Source organism: Cherax quadricarinatus, chromosome 23 (assembly GCF_038502225.1).
Source record: "Cherax quadricarinatus isolate ZL_2023a chromosome 23, ASM3850222v1, whole genome shotgun sequence".
NCBI classification, from domain to species: Eukaryota; Metazoa; Arthropoda; class Malacostraca; order Decapoda; family Parastacidae; genus Cherax; species Cherax quadricarinatus.
Window position 1 is genome coordinate 13,795,781 of NC_091314.1, and position 17,495 is coordinate 13,813,275.

Below are 17,495 nucleotides of genomic sequence, written 5' to 3' on the forward strand. Positions count from 1 at the left end.
GTCTGCTGTCTCACAAAATCAGCACACGACTGCCCCAGCTGTCATCTGCCTAGCTTGAATTCCTTTCTGTACTTGGCAGGAATACATTGATAAGCACCAGGAACCGTGGTTTTCGCCATGCAGTAATTGCCAAAGTCAGTGTCATTTAACATTGATGTAAACTCCTGTGCCTTACCAAACAACGCTGTCTGCACCAATGACGCCCAATGCTGTAGAGGCCACCTTATGGCTCGGGCCTGCTTTTCGAATGCTTCAAAAAACTGTTCAGGCTTGGCTTCAGTAAAACGAAGAATGAGCTGTACTGCTTTTTTGCAATCTAAAGTCTTTTACAGCTTATTAGTAAACTGCCTCTTCTTCTTCTGTTTATCAAACCATTCCTTAGCATATGCTCGCTGTTCCTTGGTCTCCTCAAGATTGATTTTTGCTAACTCAAGTGCCAATGAAGCTGACTCACTTCCAGACAACCCTGACGCTTCAGACTGTTGGTTCTGCTCAGGAGTTGCATGTCCCTCATTTTTTTTCTTTTTTTTTTTTTTTTTGCAAAAACCTCAGCGGGGATCTACACTTAACTCCTGTAGAGGGAGAAAGAGGAATCTGGTGCACCATCTCCTCTGCTCGAAGTTTGACTCTTATAAGGTCACGAAGCTGCGCAGCAGTAAGAGTGCTTCAATACTCAATGCCGACTGAGCGAACAGTTCGCCAACAACGCTGTAGAGAAAACTTGAGCAGGTTTAGTAGATTGAATTCAGACACTAACCATCTGACTTGTCTAGGTGGCATTAACCCCAAAGTAACACGTTATTGCAATACACGCTCAAGCCGCTATGCGCTGTACGACTGTAGAATACTCACACGATATCAAGGCTGACACTCAATAACAAAGCCGAATGCAGAATAGGAACATACAATAGCATGTGTTCAACCAGAAGCTATTTAAAAGCATGTAAATAAAACAACCTAACATTTGGAATTCCACTCCAGAAAACGCAATCTGCCAAAAAAAAAAAATAGTTGAATAGCACCTCCTTCAAATGACTTAAATGCCCAGTTTAATATTTTAATATTTGTATTCAATATTTGTATTTTAATATTTTAATATTTTAGCTGTTGTTCTATCAACAATGTGTTTCAACGTCGTAAGTCATAACCACTACAAACATTATAATAGTCTCACAAAAAAATCCCAAAAATCATTCTCATAAACCAAATTGTTTGAGTTAATGTCAGTGATTGTTAACTTTATCATTCATGTAAAGCAACTTAACCTTGTATAAGTTATTATTATATTATGTATAAATTAATCTTGAGGCTGCATAACTAGGGCATCTCTATAAGTATGTCATCAATGTCAACTGATCCTATATCAATTATATAACTTCATAGAAATAATTATTATTAATTATTGTTATAATTATCATCATCATCATCATCATCATCATCATCATCATCATCATCATCATCATCATCATCATCTCATTATTGGTGGTGGTGTTTTGTTCGTCAGGTCTTGACAGAAGCTCTAACTTAGTTGTGCACACTTGCAGTTTGTGTCACTTCAAACACCGTCGTTCCCTGCACGACCTGCCACACTTGACACATTCATTCACCAAAGTGCACAGATCTTCAGCAACACTAAGCATTGTTTACAGGTGAGTGAGTATGGTGAGAGTTTAGCTGATGGTTGCCTACGTGACATTGTCTCCTTATTGGTGTAATTAAATCATATCAGTGAGTACATCGGATGTTACTTACATCAATCCATTATAGCCATGTACGTAATTTTTACCACAGTTTTAGTCGTGTATAGATAACATAAATAGTCTAATTTTAGTTAGTACGGTATATGATGTTCCTTGACGATGTGACAAATCACGAAAACGCTTGGAATATTACTGTTTCTCAATGTCGTTTTATTACTTATTATTATTATTATTATTATTATTATTGTTGGTGCTCACCAACAGCAAGGGTGTGCCTGGAAGTTTATTACTCCCAGAGCCCCCTGGCAGGGGTGGGGGGCTCTACAAAAGACTGATAGGCACAATGAAGAGGTGTCTCCGTAAAGTGCTACACAGGAAGAGAATTAATTTGGAGGAATTATGTGCAGCGTTGGTGGAGGTGGAGAATCGGATAAACAATCGCCCTCTCTCATACGTGAGTGATACTCCTGACGCAGACGTACTAACACCTCACCTAATATGTGAACGGAAATTGGAAGCTGCCCCTGTCTATAGAGATAATCCTGAAGAAAGTGATGAAGATTATAGTGATGCGGTGGTGTTGGGTGATAAATTTAAGATGTTAAATAAAGTAATTAATCATTGGTCTACTGTGTGGTATAAAGAGTATCTTCTAACACTACATGAACGCTTTTATGGTGCGTCAGAGGCAGTAAATTGACAGAACACTCAACCAGGTGACAATGTGTTAATTGATACTGAACAACATCGAACATTGTGGCAAGAAGATGAAATTGTAATAAGGAATCGTCTCCTGGAGGAAGGAGAAATTTAAGTCGTTTAGCAACAAACTCTGCCCGGCCGCAGTGTGGAAAATTTTGAATATTCTGCAACCATACATAAATTTAGCATGCAATTCAGTGAAACATATTGTTATTGGTTAAAATTAATTTAGGAATTAAAAGGGGAACCAGCAAACAAAGTAGCGTTGGGTGGAGAGAGGACTCCATATTGGAATTTGAGGAACAAGACGACATTGAAATTTGAGGGAATTATTTAGAGGCTCTGGAAGCTAAATGGGGTTTAAGCCTCCCAAATAGGAGCAAGAAGAATCGGAGTTACAGTCCTGTAGAATGTGTGAAACCAGCGACTTGGCAGGACTTGGAAATTAGATGGTAAAAGGGGATTATAAGAAGTCATCAACGCCCACAGCTAAGTATACTGCACTTTATATGTTGAACTTCTGGCCAGTTAGGTTCCTCATATCTAGGCAGGAGTTGTGGGTGATCTAGCTGCACCAGGCGACCTCCAGACAAATTTGGTGAGCGGTGGTAACATATAAATATTTTTCTCATATGATGTATAAATACATGTATTCTCACCCCCCACCCCGTCCTTCTGTCAGTCTACCTAATTATAGTCCACATAATTTAAATGTAAATATTACCAGAATTACTGGTTGTGTTTATTAAATTTGATGTTAATATTTATAGGTCCACAGTAGATGTGGGAATGTATGAGGATAGTGGGTGTCGAAGAGAGACATTCTCCTTGTGACCTAGGGTGTTTCAAAATATTCCTACATGCCTTAGAGTTGTAGCAATTGATAAATAATAGTTATCTTTGTTGGCTTCCTAATTAAATTACTGATGTGAATGTAATGAGGATCATGCAGGTAATTTAATCCCCACACTCTTTTTATATATTCTTTAAAATATTCATATATTCAAGAATATATGATGCTGGCTCAGTAAGTCAATTATATACTTCCTTGTTACATACACATGAACAGGGTCTAGTTAGGTTAGGAAATGGTTTCATGGCCTAGCAGGATGCCTGTTGTAACATCAGAGACGCTGAATAACCCTGAGTTTTTCATGAATGTGTTAGATACTGCTATCGTGGCTGCTTCCAAGCAACTCCATCTCTGTAGGCCGACTTATTAACAAAACTAGTTTCATCCCATTTCATGAGATGCCTGTGTGTGTGTGTGTGTTAGGACGTATCATGCATGGATTCACGTGTATTTATGTGCTTTAATTTGATGTTCCAGGATTTTAGATGTCTCGCCTAGGAATACATTTTTACACCACCTTCAAGGGATGTATACACTGGCTCCAGTCTTGACTTCTGGTTAACGTCTTTTGACGAAATCCACAACAGTGGAGGTGGATCTTGTTGCTGTGTCGAAGTTATTAATAGATGATGCTCGAGAGATGCTGCTGGTTACGTTGCTGACTGGGAGAACATCTTAACTGGTAATTGCTCTCACGTGCAGTGGTATTTAAGATGCGGAGGGAAAGCTTTCTGAAGTCCGAGATGAAGTAGGGTGATAATTGTAGGAACCTGGATATTTGCGTTAATGTAGTAACTCCTCTTCGAGGAACTGTGGACTGACAATCCTTATTATCTCAAGAAGTCCTGGAGTCATGGTGTGACTGTGTGAAGTCGTCCTTGCTAGTTGACTTCCTGCCCACTTAAAGGGTAATCTGATACTGCCTGTGTTTAGGAGCATATCTAGAAATTGAAAGTTCTTGCTGTTTAACTCCTCGATAGGAAATTCTATGGTGGGCTCCACATTGTTGATGGTGTTAAGTCCGGTGTCAATGTTCAATCTTTGATGTAAAAATGACTAATATGTCGTCTGTGTAGCATAGCATAGCCACATTATGTTGTCTGGAATGTGACTCGTAAGATATGTTCTGCCTTGAGTTGCCCCACCTGGGTTTTTGATGAGACCTCACTGATAACCAAGCCGATGGCCTTCCCAAAACATTGTCTGTATTTCTGTTCTCTGTTGTTAAAATAGCTGTAGCTTTGTATCATACATAGAAGGTCTCTGTAACACATAGGACTGTGTTTCTTTAGTGACCTCAGTCGAATATATGATGCAAGATATTCATAGTATTAAAAGGCAAACACTAATATATGCTTGAAATTTGAAGGAAATTGTTTAAGTAACAGTACAATAAAAAACATATAGTCTAAAAGAACCGTTGTATAAACATGTTATATAAACATTTATACGAACGCTGTAATGGCTGATGTTGAAACACTCAACACACAGCAGGCACTGGATAGGCACCTAAAGTCAGTACCTGACCAGCCGGGCTGTGGTTCGTGCGTTGGATTGCGTGGGGCTAGCAGTAGCAGCCTGGTTGATCAGGCCCTGGTCCACCATAAGGCCTGGTCATAGACCGGGCCACGGGGTCGTTGACCCCCAGATCTCTCTCCAGTTATACACCAGAGAAACTACACTTGCTAATAATAATAATAATAATAATAATAATAATAATAATAATAATATTATTATTATTATTATTATTATTATTATTATATTTCAGCCTGTAAAATTATCAATGTTATTACAGCTTAGTGGCAAACTTGTTAACGCTGGTAGTGGGCAGCTGGTGCAAGACTTGACCGAGGCTGTGCAGGTGGGTCAAGTGACCCAGCTGGGTGACGAGAAGGGACCTTACCGGTGTAATGTTTGCGACCAGAACCTCGCCTCCAAGACCTCCATCAAGACCCACCTCACGACCCAGAAACACCAGAATAAGGTACTACAAGGCGCAATAATCTCTTATTTCCTTATAATAATCTCTCTGGCTTTTTTTTTTTTTTTTTTTTTTTGTCTTTATTTTGATTCTGGTGTTTTGTTCTTTCTTATTCCATCAAAAATATTTTCAATTTTCTTATAGTCTAATTCTTTCATTTCAAATTTTTTAAATATTCTCTAGGTTATATTAATTGCTGTCCTCTCTCTCTCTCTCTCTCTCTCTCTCTCTCTCTCTCTCTCTCTCTCTCTCTCTCTCTCTCTCTCTCTCTCTCTCTCTCTCTCTCTCTCTCTCTCTCTCTCATAATTTTTTTTGCCAATATATATTTCAAAGTTTCAAATCTTTCCCTTGTTTAATTTATTCTATAATTTCTTTGTCATTCCTTATTTTGTTGCAGTGTTGTCACTGTTTACATCATCCACTACAGTGGATCAAGGAATACTTAACATGAAGGTGTCAGAATAGGTGACAGTGATTAAAAAAAGTCTTCAAATATATGACTGAGAAAATACTAAAAAGAATTCCACGAGGTAGAGCATGTTAGGACAAAATTGGAATATGCAACAGTGGACAGAACAGAAGAAATGAAAAACTGCAAAATAGGTTCTGGAATTAAAAGAGAAAGTTATAAAAAGCCCAGGTGGTTGGCTGAGGGGAGTCAGAGAGGAGACATGTTAACTACATACAAGGTCATGAAGGAAGAGATTTCTTAGGATCTTCAATAGGGAAAGAAAATGATACAGTTGTAAACTGAGGAAAAAAATATACTAGAAAATTTTGTTTACGCAGACTAATGGTGTTGAACAATGTATTAAACGAGGTAGTAAGTGCTACAACCACTATAAGAGGTAGTAAGTGCTACAACCACTGTAAGAGGTAGTAAGTGCTACAAGCATTATAAGAGGTAATAAGTGCTACAACCACTGTAAGAGGTAGTAAGTGCTACAGCTACTGGAAGAGGAAGACGTTCTACTACCTCTGACTCGTTCTCCTGTCAATTTGTTTACGTACACAAGAAACAGTACTGGTCACAGCACTGAACCTTTTGGAACCTCATTAATCGTGTGACAGTGCAGTTTATGCATTTCTGAAAATTTTGATTTCTCTAATAGTTTTAATCTTTCACTCTAAATATTTTGTCAGACCTACCATCGATAGGTGTTCAGGTGTCGTCGATAGTCTTTATGCTTAATAAATCATCTAATCAATTTTCTAGACAAAACTACTGACTCGGGGAGTTCTTGGTGTTAGGTTTTAGTCTTTGGCTGCGCTTCTCATTATATTTCCACCACAATTTCTTGCAGTTAACTCTGCTCCTTTCACAACCTTGATATTCCTGTAACTCATCCTCCTGTGCTGGCAGTGTTTGGTTTCTCGGGGACGATGGGAGGAATACTTTGTGACAAGCGTCTTGGCAGACGCTCTCACTAACTTGATTGTTTTACTAAGTTGCAGTTGGGGTCACCTCGAGCGTCGTCATCACCCCCACAACCTGCTACACTCACCTACACTCCGCAACATCAACAGGTACGCCCTCATGCCTTCTTAACGTCAGCCTTAGGAAGGTAAACATTACTCAACTGACGCTTTGACAGGTTAACATTACTTAGGTGACGATTACAGGTGGGTGGCGCAGGTGTTAGTGCAGCAGGTGGCTGGCAGCTGGTGCAAGACTTGACCGAGGCTGTGCAGGTGGGTCAAGTGACCCAGCTGGGTGACGATAAGGGACCTTACCGGTGTAATGTTTGCGACCAGAACCTCGCCTGCAAGTACTCCATCAAGACCCACCTCACGACCCAGAAACACCAGAATAAGGTACTAAAAGGCGCAAAAATAATCTTACACGCTAGTGATGTTAGATACACAAATAACCCGCACATAAAAGAGAGAAGCTTACGACGACGTTTCGGTCCGACTTGGACCATTGACAAAGTCACACTAACAGAGGTGGAGCAGGACGGCTATATATAGGCAGGAAGAGGTGGAGGTAGTAGTAGTAGTAATAGTAGTAGTAGTAGTAGTACAAGAATTGTATATAATGCCGACAGGATGAAATGACACATGCACAACACCCGGGCATCCCCACCGTAGACGTATCGCCATCCAGCCAGCCACTGGATGGCGAAACGTCCACAACAAAGACAACCAGACGCCGCACATGTGTCTTAATTTCATCAGTAGTTGTAGTAGAAGAAGAAGAGGTAGTAGTAGTGGTAGTGGTAGAAGTGGGAAATAAGGAAGACGAGCCAGTCAAATACAAAGGAAGGGGAGCACTGCAAGAGAGCTAGAAACCCACAGAGGGAGAGCAAGCGCACCGAGGTGCGTGAAAGGGGAAGTGGTGAAATAAAATAAATGAAGAAGGAACATAAACACGAGACAGGAGAGAGAAAGACAACCCAGAGGAGAAAAGGAGAGAGGAAAGGGGAAGAGGAAGAAGAGAAAGAAGAAGAAGAAGAAGAAAATGAGGATTCAGGTTAAGTCACGGGTGTTCTGAAGTTTGGAGCATTTTACAATGTAGTGGGAGAGGAAGGCATCTACAGAGACGAAGCCAGGGCTAAGGTTCATACAAGGAAAGTTGTGTATAAGAGAGGTATTAGTGCTGTGGTGGTGTTAGTGCTGTGGTAGTGTTAGTGTTGTGGTGATGTTAGTGATGTGGTAGTGCTAGTGCTCTGGTAGTGTTAGTGCTGTGGTAGTGTTAGTGCTGTGGTAGTGGTGGTGATGTGGTAGTATTAGTGCTGTGGTGGTGTTAGTGCTGTGGTGGTATTAGCGCTGTGGTGGTGTTAGTGCTGTGGTAGTGTTAGTGCTGTGGTGATGTTAGTACTGTAGTGAGTTTAGTGCTGTTGGTGATGTTAGTGATGTGGTAGTGCTAGTGCTGTGGTAGTGTTAGTGCTGTGGTATTGTTTGTCCTGTGATATTTAGTGCTGTGGTAGTGTTAGTGCTGTAGTGTTAGTGCTGTGGTAATGTTAGTGCTGTGGTAATGTTAGTGCTGTGGTAGTGTTGGTGCTGTGGTAGTATTAGTGCTGTGGTGGTGTTAGTGCTGTGGAGGTATTAGTGCTGTGGTGGTGTTAGTGCTGTGGTAGTGTTAGTGTTGTGGTGATGTTAGTGATGTGGTAGTGCTAGTGCTGTGGTAGTGTTAGTGCTGTGGTAGTGCTGTGGAGATGTTAGTGCTGTGGTAGTGTAAGTGCTGTAGTGTTAGTGCTGTGGTAATGTTAGTGCTTTGGTAGTGTTAGTGCTGTAGTGTTAGTGCTGTGGTAGTGTTAGTGCTGTGGTAGTGTTAGTGCTGTGGTGATGTTAGTTCTGTAGTGAGTTTAGTGATGTGGTAATGTTAGTGTTGTGGTAGTGCTAGTGCTGTGGTAGTGTTATTGCTGTGGTAGTGTCAGTGTTGTGATAGTGTTAGTGCTGTAGTGTTAGTGGTGTGGTGATGTTAGTGCTGTAGTAATGTTAGTGTTGTGGTAGTGTTAGTGCTGTGGTGATGTTAGTGCTGTGGTAGTGTTAGTGCTGTAGTGCTAGTCCTGTGATAATGTTACTGCTGTGGTAGTGTTAGTGCTGTAGTGTTAGTGCTGTGGTGATGTTAGTGCTGTGGTGATGTTAGTGCTGTGGTAGTGTTAGTGTTGTAGTGTTAGTGCTGTCGTGATGTTAGTGCTGTGGTAGAGTTAGTGCTGTGGTGATGTTAGTGTTGTGCAAGTGTTAGTGCTGTGGTAGTGTTAGTGCTGTGGTGATGTTAGTGCTGTGGTAGTGTTAGTGCTGTGGTGATGTTAGTGCTGTGGTGAGTTTAGTGCTGTGGTGATGTTAGTGCCGTGGTAGCGCTAGTGCTGTGGTAGTGTTAGTGCGGTGGTAGTGTTAGTGCTGTGGTAGTGTTAGTGCTGTGGTAGTGTTAGTGCTGTGGTAGTGTTAGTGTTGTGGTAGTGTTGGTGTTGTGGTAGTGTTAGTGCTGTGGAAGTTTTAGTGCTGTAGTAGTGTTAGTGATGTAGTGTTAGTGCTGTGGTGATGCTAGTGCTGTTGTAGTGTTAGTGCTGTTGTGATGTTAGTGCTGTGGTAGTGTCAGTGCTGTAGTGTTAGTGCTGCTGTAGTTTTAGTGATGTGGTAGTGTTAGTGCTGTGGTAGTGTTAGTGCTGTGGTAGTGTTAGTGCTGTGGTGATGTTAGTGCTGCGGTAGTGTTAGTGCTGTGGTAGTGTTAGTGCTGTGGTGATGTTAGTTCTGTGGTGGTGTTAGTGCTGTGGTAGTATTAGTGCTGTGGTGAGTTTAGTGTTGTGGTGATGTTAGTGCTGTGGTAATGTTAGTGCTGTGGTAGTGTTAGTGTTAGTGCTGTGGTAGTGTTAGTGTTAGTGCTGTGGTAGTGTTAGTGCTGTGGTAGTCTTAGTACTGTAGTGTTAGTGCTGTGGTAGTGTTAGTGCTAGTGCTGTGGTAGTGCTAGTGCTGTGGTAATGTTAGTGCTGTAGTAGTGATAGTGCTGAGGTAGTGTTAGTGCTGTATAGTTAGTGCTGTGGTAATGTTAGTGCTGTGGTAATGTTAGTGCTGTGGTAATGTTAGTGCTGTGGTAGTGTTAGCGCTGTAGTGTTAGTGCTGTGGTAATGTTAGTGCTGTGGTAATGTTAGTGCTGTGGTAGTGTTAGCGCTGTAGTGTTAGTGCTGTGGTAGTGTTAATGCTGTGGTAGTGTTAGTGCTGTGGTAGTGTTAGTACTGTGGTAGTGTTAGTGCTGTGGTAGTGTTAGTGCTGTGGTAATGTTAGTGCTGTGGAAGTGTTAGTGTTGTGTTAATGTTAGTGCTGTGGTAATGTTAGTGCTGTGGTAGTGTTAGTGCTGTGGTAGTGTTAGTTCTGTGGTAGTGCTAGTGCTGTGGTAATATTAGTGCTGTGGTAATGTTAGTGCTGTGGTAGTGTTAGTGACGTGGTAGTGTTAGTGCTGTGGTAGAGTTAGTGCAGTGGTGATGTTAGTGCTATGATAGTGTTAGTGCTGTGATAGTGTTAGTGCTGTGGTGATGTTTGTGCTGTGGTAGTGTTAGTGCTGTGGTGTTAGTGTTGTGGTCGTGTTAGTGTTGTGGTGATGTTAGTGCTGTGGTGACGTGGTGTTGTTAGTGCTGTGGTAGTGATAGTGCTGTGGTAGAGTTAGTGCAGTGGTGATGTTAGTGCTATGGTAGTGTTAGTGCTGTGATAGTGTTAGAGCTGTGGTGATGTTAGTGCTATGATAGTGTTAGTGCTGTGATAGTGTTAGTGCTGTGGTGTTAGTGTTGTGGTCGTGTTAGTGTTGTGGTGATGTTAGTGCTGCGGTAGTGTTAGTGCTGTGGTAGCGTTAGTGCTGTGGTGATGTTAGTGCTGTGGTAGTGTTAGTGCTGTGGTGATGTTAGTGCTGTGGTGAGTTTAGTGCTGTGGTTATGTTAGTGCCGTGGTAGTGCTAGTGCTGTCGTAGTGTTAGTGCGGTGGAAGTGTTAGTGCTGTGGTAGTGTTAGTGCTGTGGTAGTGTTAGTGCTGTGGTAGTGTTAGTGTAGTGGTAGTGGTAGTGCTGTGGTAATGTTAGTGCTGTTGTAGTTTTAGTGCTGTGGTGATGTTAGTGCTGTTGTAGTTTTAGTGCTGTGGTAGTGTTAGTGCTGTGGTGATGTTAGTGCTGTGGTAGTGTCAGTGTTGTAGTGTTAGAGCTGCTGTAGTTTTAGTGCTGTGGTAGTGTTAGTGTTGTGGTGATGTTAGTGCTGCGGTAGTGTTAGTGCTGTGGTGATGTTAGTTCTGTGGTGGTGTTAGTGCTGTGGTAGTGTTAGTGCTGTGGTAGTGTTAGTGCTGTGGTAGTGCTAGTGCTGTGGTAGTGCTAGTGCTGTGGTAATGTTAGTGCTGTGGTAGTGTTAGTGCTGCTGTAGTGTTAGTGCTGTAGTGTTAGTGCTGTGGCAATGTTAGTGCTGTGGTAATCTTAGTGCTGTGGTAGTGTTAGTGCTGTAGTGTTAGTTCTGTGGTAGTGTTAGTGCTGTGGTAGTGTTAGTACTGTGGTAGTGTTAGTGCTGTGGTAGTGTTAGTGCTGTGGTAATGTTAGTGCTGTGGTAGTGTTAGTGCTGTGGTAGTGTTAGTGCTGAGGTAATGTTAGTGCTGTGGTAATGTTAGTGTTGTGGTAGTGTTAGTGCTGTGGTGGTGTTAGTGCTGTGGTAATGTTAGTGTTGTGGTAGTGTTAGTGCTGTGGTAGTGTTAGTACTGTGGTAGTGCTAGTGTTGTGATAATATTAGTGTTGTGATAATGTTAGTGCTGTGGTAGTGTTAGTGCTGTGGTAGTGTTAGTGCTGTAGTGTTAGTGCTGTGGTAGTGTTAGTGCTGTAGTGTTAGTGCTGTGGTGATGTTAATGATGTGGTGTTGTTAGTGCTGTGGTAGGGTTAGTGCAGTGCTGATTTTAGTGCTATGGTAGTGTTAGTGCTGTGACAGTGTTAGTGCTGTGGTGATGTTAGTGCTGTGGTAGTGTTAGTGCTGTGGTGATGTTAGTGCTGCGATAGTGTTAGTGCTGTGGTAGTGTTAGTGCTGTGGTGATGTTAATGCTGTGGTAGTGTTAGTGCTTTGGTGATGTTGGTGCTGTAGTAATGTTAGTGCTGTGGTAGTGTTAGTGCTGTGGTAGTGTTAGTGCTGTATTGTTATTGCTGTGGTGATAGTGATGCGGGGGTGTTAGTGCTGTGGTGATAATAGTGCTGTGGTAGTGTTAGTGCTGTGGTAGTGTTAATGCTGTGGTAGTGTTAATGCTGTGGTAGTGTTAGTGCTGTAGTGTTACTGCTGTGGTAGTGTTAGTGCTGTGGTAGCGCTAGTGCTGTCGTAGTGTTAGTGCTGTCGTGATGTTAGTGCTGTGGTGATGTTAGTGCTATAGTGATGTTAGTGCTGTGGTGGTGTTAGTGCTGTGGTAGTGTTAGTGCTGTGGTAGTGTTAGTGCTGAGGTGATGTTAGTGATGTGGTGATGTGAGTGCTGTCGTTATGTTAGTGCTGTGGTGATGTTAGTGCTGTGGTGATGTTAGTGACGTGGTGAAGTTAGTGCTGTGGAAGTGTTAGTGCTGTGGTGGTGTTAGTACTGTGGTGATGTTAGTGCTGTGGTGGTGTTAGTGCTGTGGTGGTGTTAGTTCTGTGGAGGTGTTAGTTCTGTGGTGGTGTTAGTGCTGTGGTTATGTTAGTGCTGTGGTGATGTTAGTGCTATGGTTATGTTAGTGCTGTGGTGGCGTTAGAGCTGTGGTGGCGTTAGTGCTGTGTTTATGTTAGTGCTGTGGTGGTGTTAGTGCTGTGGTTATGTTAGTGCTGTGGTGGTGTTAAAGCTGTGGTGGTGTTAGTGCTGTGGTTATGTTAGTGCTGTGGTGATGTTAGTGCTGTGGTGGTGTTAGAGCTGTTGTTGTTTTAAAGTTATACCTGAATTAATGAAAGATCTTAGACTTCACCTTAGGAAACAAAGCAAATGCGATAGTAATTATGGACAAGGTAGATTATACTGGAAAAATGAACATGTTATTAGAAGACATGGGTATTTACGTGCCCCTTAACTCTGCTCCTTTTGCAACCTTGAAATTCTGTAACTCATCATCCTGTGCTGGGAGTGTTTGGTTTCTCGGGGACGATATGAGGAATACTTCCTGACAAGCGTCTTGGCAGACGCTCTCACTAACTTAATTGTTTTACTAAGTTGCAGTTGGGGTCACCTCGAGCGTCGTCATCACCCCCACAACCTGCTACACTCACCTACACTCCGCAACATCAACAGGTACGCCCTCATGCCTTCTTACGTCAGCCTTAGGAAGGTAAACATTACTCAACTGACGTCTTGACAGGTTAACATTACTTAGGTGACGATTACAGGTGGGTGGCGCAGGTGTTGGTGCAGCAGGTGGCTGGCAGCTGGTGCGAGACTTGATCGAGGCTGTGCAGGTGGGTCAAGTGACCCAGCTGGGTGACGAGAAGGGACCTTACCGGTGTAATGTTTGCGAACAGAACCTCGCCTGCAAGTACTCCATCAAGACCCACCTCACGACCCAGAAACACCAGAATAAGGTACTAAAAGGCGCAATAATAATCTTACACGCTAGTGATGTTAGAGTTCTGGTAGTGTTAGTGCTGTGGTAGTGTTGGTGCTGTGGTAGTGTTAGTGCTGTGGTGTTAGTGCTGTGGTGGTGTTAGTGCAGTGGTGGTGTTAGTGCTGTAGTGAGTTTAGTGCTGTGGTGATGTTAGTGCTGTGGTAGTGTTAGTTATGTGGTGATGTTAGTGCTGTAGTGAGTTTAGTGCTGTTGTGATGTTAGTGCTGTGGTAGTGTTAGTGCTGTGGTGATATTAGTGCTGTGGTAGTGTTAGTGCTGTGGTAGTGTTAGTGCTGTGGTAGTGTTAATACTGTGGTAGTGCTAGTGCTGTGGTGATGTTAGTGCTGTGGTGATGTTAGTGCTGTGGTGATGTTAGTGCTGTGGTGATGTGAGTGTTGTGGTGATGTTAGTGCTGTGGTGATGTTAGTGCTGTGGTGGTGTTAGTGCTGTGGTGGTGTTAGTGCTGAGGTAGTGTTAGTGCTGTGGTAGTGTTAGTGCTGAGGTGATGTTAGAGATGTGGTGATGTGAGTGCTGTGGTGATGTGATTGCTGTGGTGATGTTAGTGCTGTGGTGATGTTAGTGCTGTAGTGATGTTAGTGCTATGGTGATGTTAGTGCTGTGGTGATGTTAGTGACGTGGTGATGTTAGTGCTGTGGTGGTGTTAGTGCTGTGGTGATGTTAGTGCTGTGGTGATGTTAGTGCTGTGGTGATGTTAGTGCTGTGGTGATGTTAGTGCTGTGGTGGTGTTAGTACTGTGGTGGCGTTAGTGCTGTGGTGATGTTAGTGCTGGGGTGGTGTTAGTGCTGTGTTGGTGTTAGTGATGTGGTTATGTTAGTGCTGTGGTGATGTTAGTGCTGTGGTGGTGTTAGTTCTGTGGTGGTGTTAGAGATGTGTTGGTGATAGTGCTGTGGTTATGTTAGCGCTATGGTGATGTTAGTGCTGTGGTGGTGTTAGTTCTGTGGTGTTAAAGCTGTGGTGGTGTTAATGCTGTGATGATGTTAGTGCTGTGGTGATGTTAGTGCTGTGGTGGTGTTAGAGCTGTTGTTGTTTTAAAGTTATACCTGAATTAATGAAAGATCTTAGACTTCACCTTAGGAAACAAAGCAAATGCGATAGTAATTATGGACAAGGTAGATTATACTGGAAAAATGAACATGTTATTAGAAGACATGGGTATTTACGTGCCCCTTAACTCTGCTCCTTTTGCAACCTTGAAATTCTGTAACTCATCCTCCTGTGCTGGGAGTGTTTGGTTTCTCGGGGACGATATGAGGAATACTTCCTGACAAGCGTCTTGGCAGACGCTCTCACTAACTTAATTGTTTTACTAAGTTGCAGTTGGGGTCACCTCGAGCGTCGTCATCACCCCCACAACCTGCTACACTCACCTACACTCCGCAACATCAACAGGTACGCCCTCATGCCTTCTTACGTCAGCCTTAGGAAGGTAAACATTACTCAACTGATGTCTTGACAGGTTAACATTACTTAGGTGACGATTACAGGTGGGTGGCGCAGGTGTTGGTGCAGCAGGTGGCTGGCAGCTGGTGCGAGACTTGATCGAGGCTGTGCAGGTGGGTCAAGTGACCCAGCTGGGTGATGAGAAGGGACCTTACCGGTGTAATGTTTGCGACCAGAACCTCGCCTGCAAGTACTCCATCAAGACCCACCTCACGACCCAGAAACACCAGAATAAGGTACTAAAAGGCGCAATAATATTCTTACACGCTACTGATGTTAGAGTTCTGGTAGTGTTAGTGCTGTGGTAGTGTTGGTGCTGTGGTAGTGTTAGTGCTGTGGTGTTAGTGCTGTGGTGGTGTTAGTGCAGTGGTGGTGTTAGTGCTGTGGTAGTGTGAGTTGTGTGGTGATGTTAGTGTTGTAGTGAGTTTAGTGCTGTGGTGATGTTAGTGCTGTGGTAGTGTTAGTTATGTGGTGATGTTAGTGCTGTAGTGAGTTTAGTGCTGTTGTGATGTTAGTGCTGTGGTAGTGTTAGTGCTGTGGTGATATTAGTGCTGTGATAGTGTTAGTGCTGTGGTAGTGTTAGTGCTGTGGTAGTGTTAATACTGTGGTAGTGCTAGTGCTGTGGTGATGTTAGTGCTGTGGTGATGTTAGTGCTGTGGTGATGTTAGTGCTGTGGTGATGTGAGTGCTGTGGTGATGTTAGTGCTGTGGTGATGTTAGTGCTGTGGTGGTGTTAGTGCTGTGGTGGTGTTAGTGCTGAGGTAGTGTTAGTGCTGTGGTAGTGTTAGTGCTGTGGTGATGTTAGTGATGTGGTGATGTGAGTGCTGTGGTGATGTGATTGCTGTGGTGATGTTAGTGCTGTGGTGATGTTAGTGCTGTAGTGATCTTAGTGCTATGGTGATGTTAGTGTTGTGGTGATGTTAGTGACGTGGTGATGTTAGTGCTGTGGTGGTGTTAGTGCTGTGGTGATGTTAGTGCTGTGGTGATGTTAGTGCTGTCGTGATAGTGCTGTGGTGATGTTAGTGCTGTGATGGTGTTAGTGCTGTGGTGGTGTTAGTGCTGTGGTGATGTTAGTGCTGTGGTGGTGTTAGTGCTGTGGTGGTGTTAGTTCTGTGGTGGTGTTAGAGATGTGTTGGTGTTAGTGCTGTGGTTATGTTAGTGATGTGGTGATGTTAGTGCTGTGGTGGTGTTAGTGCTGTGTTGGTGTTAGTGATGTGGTTATGTTAGTGCTGTGGTGATGTTAGTGCTGTGGTGGTGTTAGTTCTGTGGTGTTAAAACTGTGGTGGTGTTAATGCTGTGATGATGTTAGTGCTGTGGTGATGTTAGTGCTGTGGTGGTGTTAGAGTTATTATTGGTGTTAGAGTTTTACAGTTACACCTGAATTAATGAAAGATCTTAGACTTCACCTTAGGAAACAAAGCAAATGCGATAGTAATTATGGACAAGGTAGATTATACTGGAGAAATGAACATGTTATTAGAAGACATGGGTATTTACGTGCCCCTTAACTCTGCTCCTTTTGCAACCTTGAAATTCTGTAACTCATCCTCCTGTCCTGGGAGTATTTGGTTTCTCGGGGACGATATGAGGAATACTTCCTGACAAGCGTCTTGGCAGACGCTCTCACTAACTTAAATGTTTTACTAAGTTGCAGTTGGGGTCACCTCGAGCGTCGTCATCACCCCCACAACCTGCTACACTCACCTACACACAGCAACATCAACAGGTACGCCCTCATGCCTTCTTACGTCAGCCTTAGGAAGGTAAACATTACTCAACTGACGTCTTGACAGGTTAACATTACTTAGGTGACGATTACAGGTGGGTGGCGCAGGTGTTGGTGCAGCAGGTGGCTGGCAGCTGGTGCGAGACTTGATCGAGGCTGTGCAGGTGGGTCAAGTGACCCAGCTGGGTGACGAGAAGGGACCTTACCGGTGTAATGTTTGCGACCAGAACCTCGCCTGCAAGTCCTCCATCAAGACCCACCTCACGACCCAGAAACACCAGAATAAGGTACTAAAAGGCGCAATAATAATCTTACACGCTAGTGATGTTAGAGTTCTGGTAGTGTTAGTGCTGTGGTAGTGTTGGTGCTGTGGTAGTGTTAGTGCTGTGGTGTTAGTGCTGTGGTGGTGTTAGTGCTGTGGTGGTGTTAGCGTTGTGGTGGTGTTAGTGCTGTGGTGGTGTTAGTGCTGTGGTAGTGTTAGTGCTGTGGTGGTGTTAGTGCCGTGGTAGTGTTAGTGTTGTGGTAATGCTAGTGCTGTGGTAGTGCTAGTGCTGTGGTAATGTTAGTGCTGTGGTAGTGTTGGTGCTGTTGTGGTGTTAGTGCTGTGGTGGTGTTAGTGCTGTGGTGGTGTTAGTGTTGTGGTGGTGTTAGTGCTGTGGTAGAGTTAGAGCTGTTATCGTGTTAGACCTTTGATGGTGTTAGTCTTGTGGTTATGTTAGAGATGTGGTGGTGGTGGTAGTACTGTGTTGATGTGAAGCCTGTGGTGTTGGTTCTTGTGGTGCTAGTTCTGGTTATGATAGAACTGTGATGTTCTTTCTGCTGGTGTTAGTTCTGGTGTTGTTAGAAGTGCAGTTATGTTAGTTATGGTGTTAGAACTGTGATGTTAGTTCTGTTGGTGTTAATTCTGGTGGTGTTAGAACTGTGATGATAATTCTGATTGTGTTAGAACTGTGGTGTTAGAACTGTGTTGATTGTTCTGGTGGTATTGGGAGCGCTTGAGGTTCCTAAACCTGTATTCCCTGGAACGCAGGAGGGAGAGATACATGATTATATACACCTGGAAAAT

At 43.2% G+C, this 17,495-nt stretch overlaps 1 protein-coding gene across 6 annotated transcripts in view; it reads left to right on the forward strand.

The window, feature by feature from the left end:
- The window catches only part of LOC138853125 (zinc finger homeobox protein 2-like), an 88,896-nt gene that overhangs the window by 24,898 nt on the left and 46,503 nt on the right, over positions 1-17,495 (forward strand). For 2 of the 6 annotated variants that reach the window (XM_070087927.1, XM_070087922.1), the window contains exons 3-12: positions 1,545-1,649; positions 5,051-5,239; positions 6,686-6,763; positions 6,860-7,051; positions 12,857-12,934; positions 13,030-13,221; positions 14,576-14,653; positions 14,749-14,940; positions 16,352-16,429; positions 16,525-16,716. In XM_070087927.1, coding sequence (XP_069944028.1) covers positions 1,545-1,649; positions 5,051-5,239; positions 6,686-6,763; positions 6,860-7,051; positions 12,857-12,934; positions 13,030-13,221; positions 14,576-14,653; positions 14,749-14,940; positions 16,352-16,429; positions 16,525-16,716 — 1,374 coding nt within the window. The remainder of the gene's footprint in view (positions 1-1,544; positions 1,650-5,050; positions 5,240-6,685; positions 6,764-6,859; positions 7,052-12,856; positions 12,935-13,029; positions 13,222-14,575; positions 14,654-14,748; positions 14,941-16,351; positions 16,430-16,524; positions 16,717-17,495) is intronic. The other 4 variants (XM_070087925.1, XM_070087926.1, XM_070087923.1 and 1 more) reach the window with 4 other exon arrangements.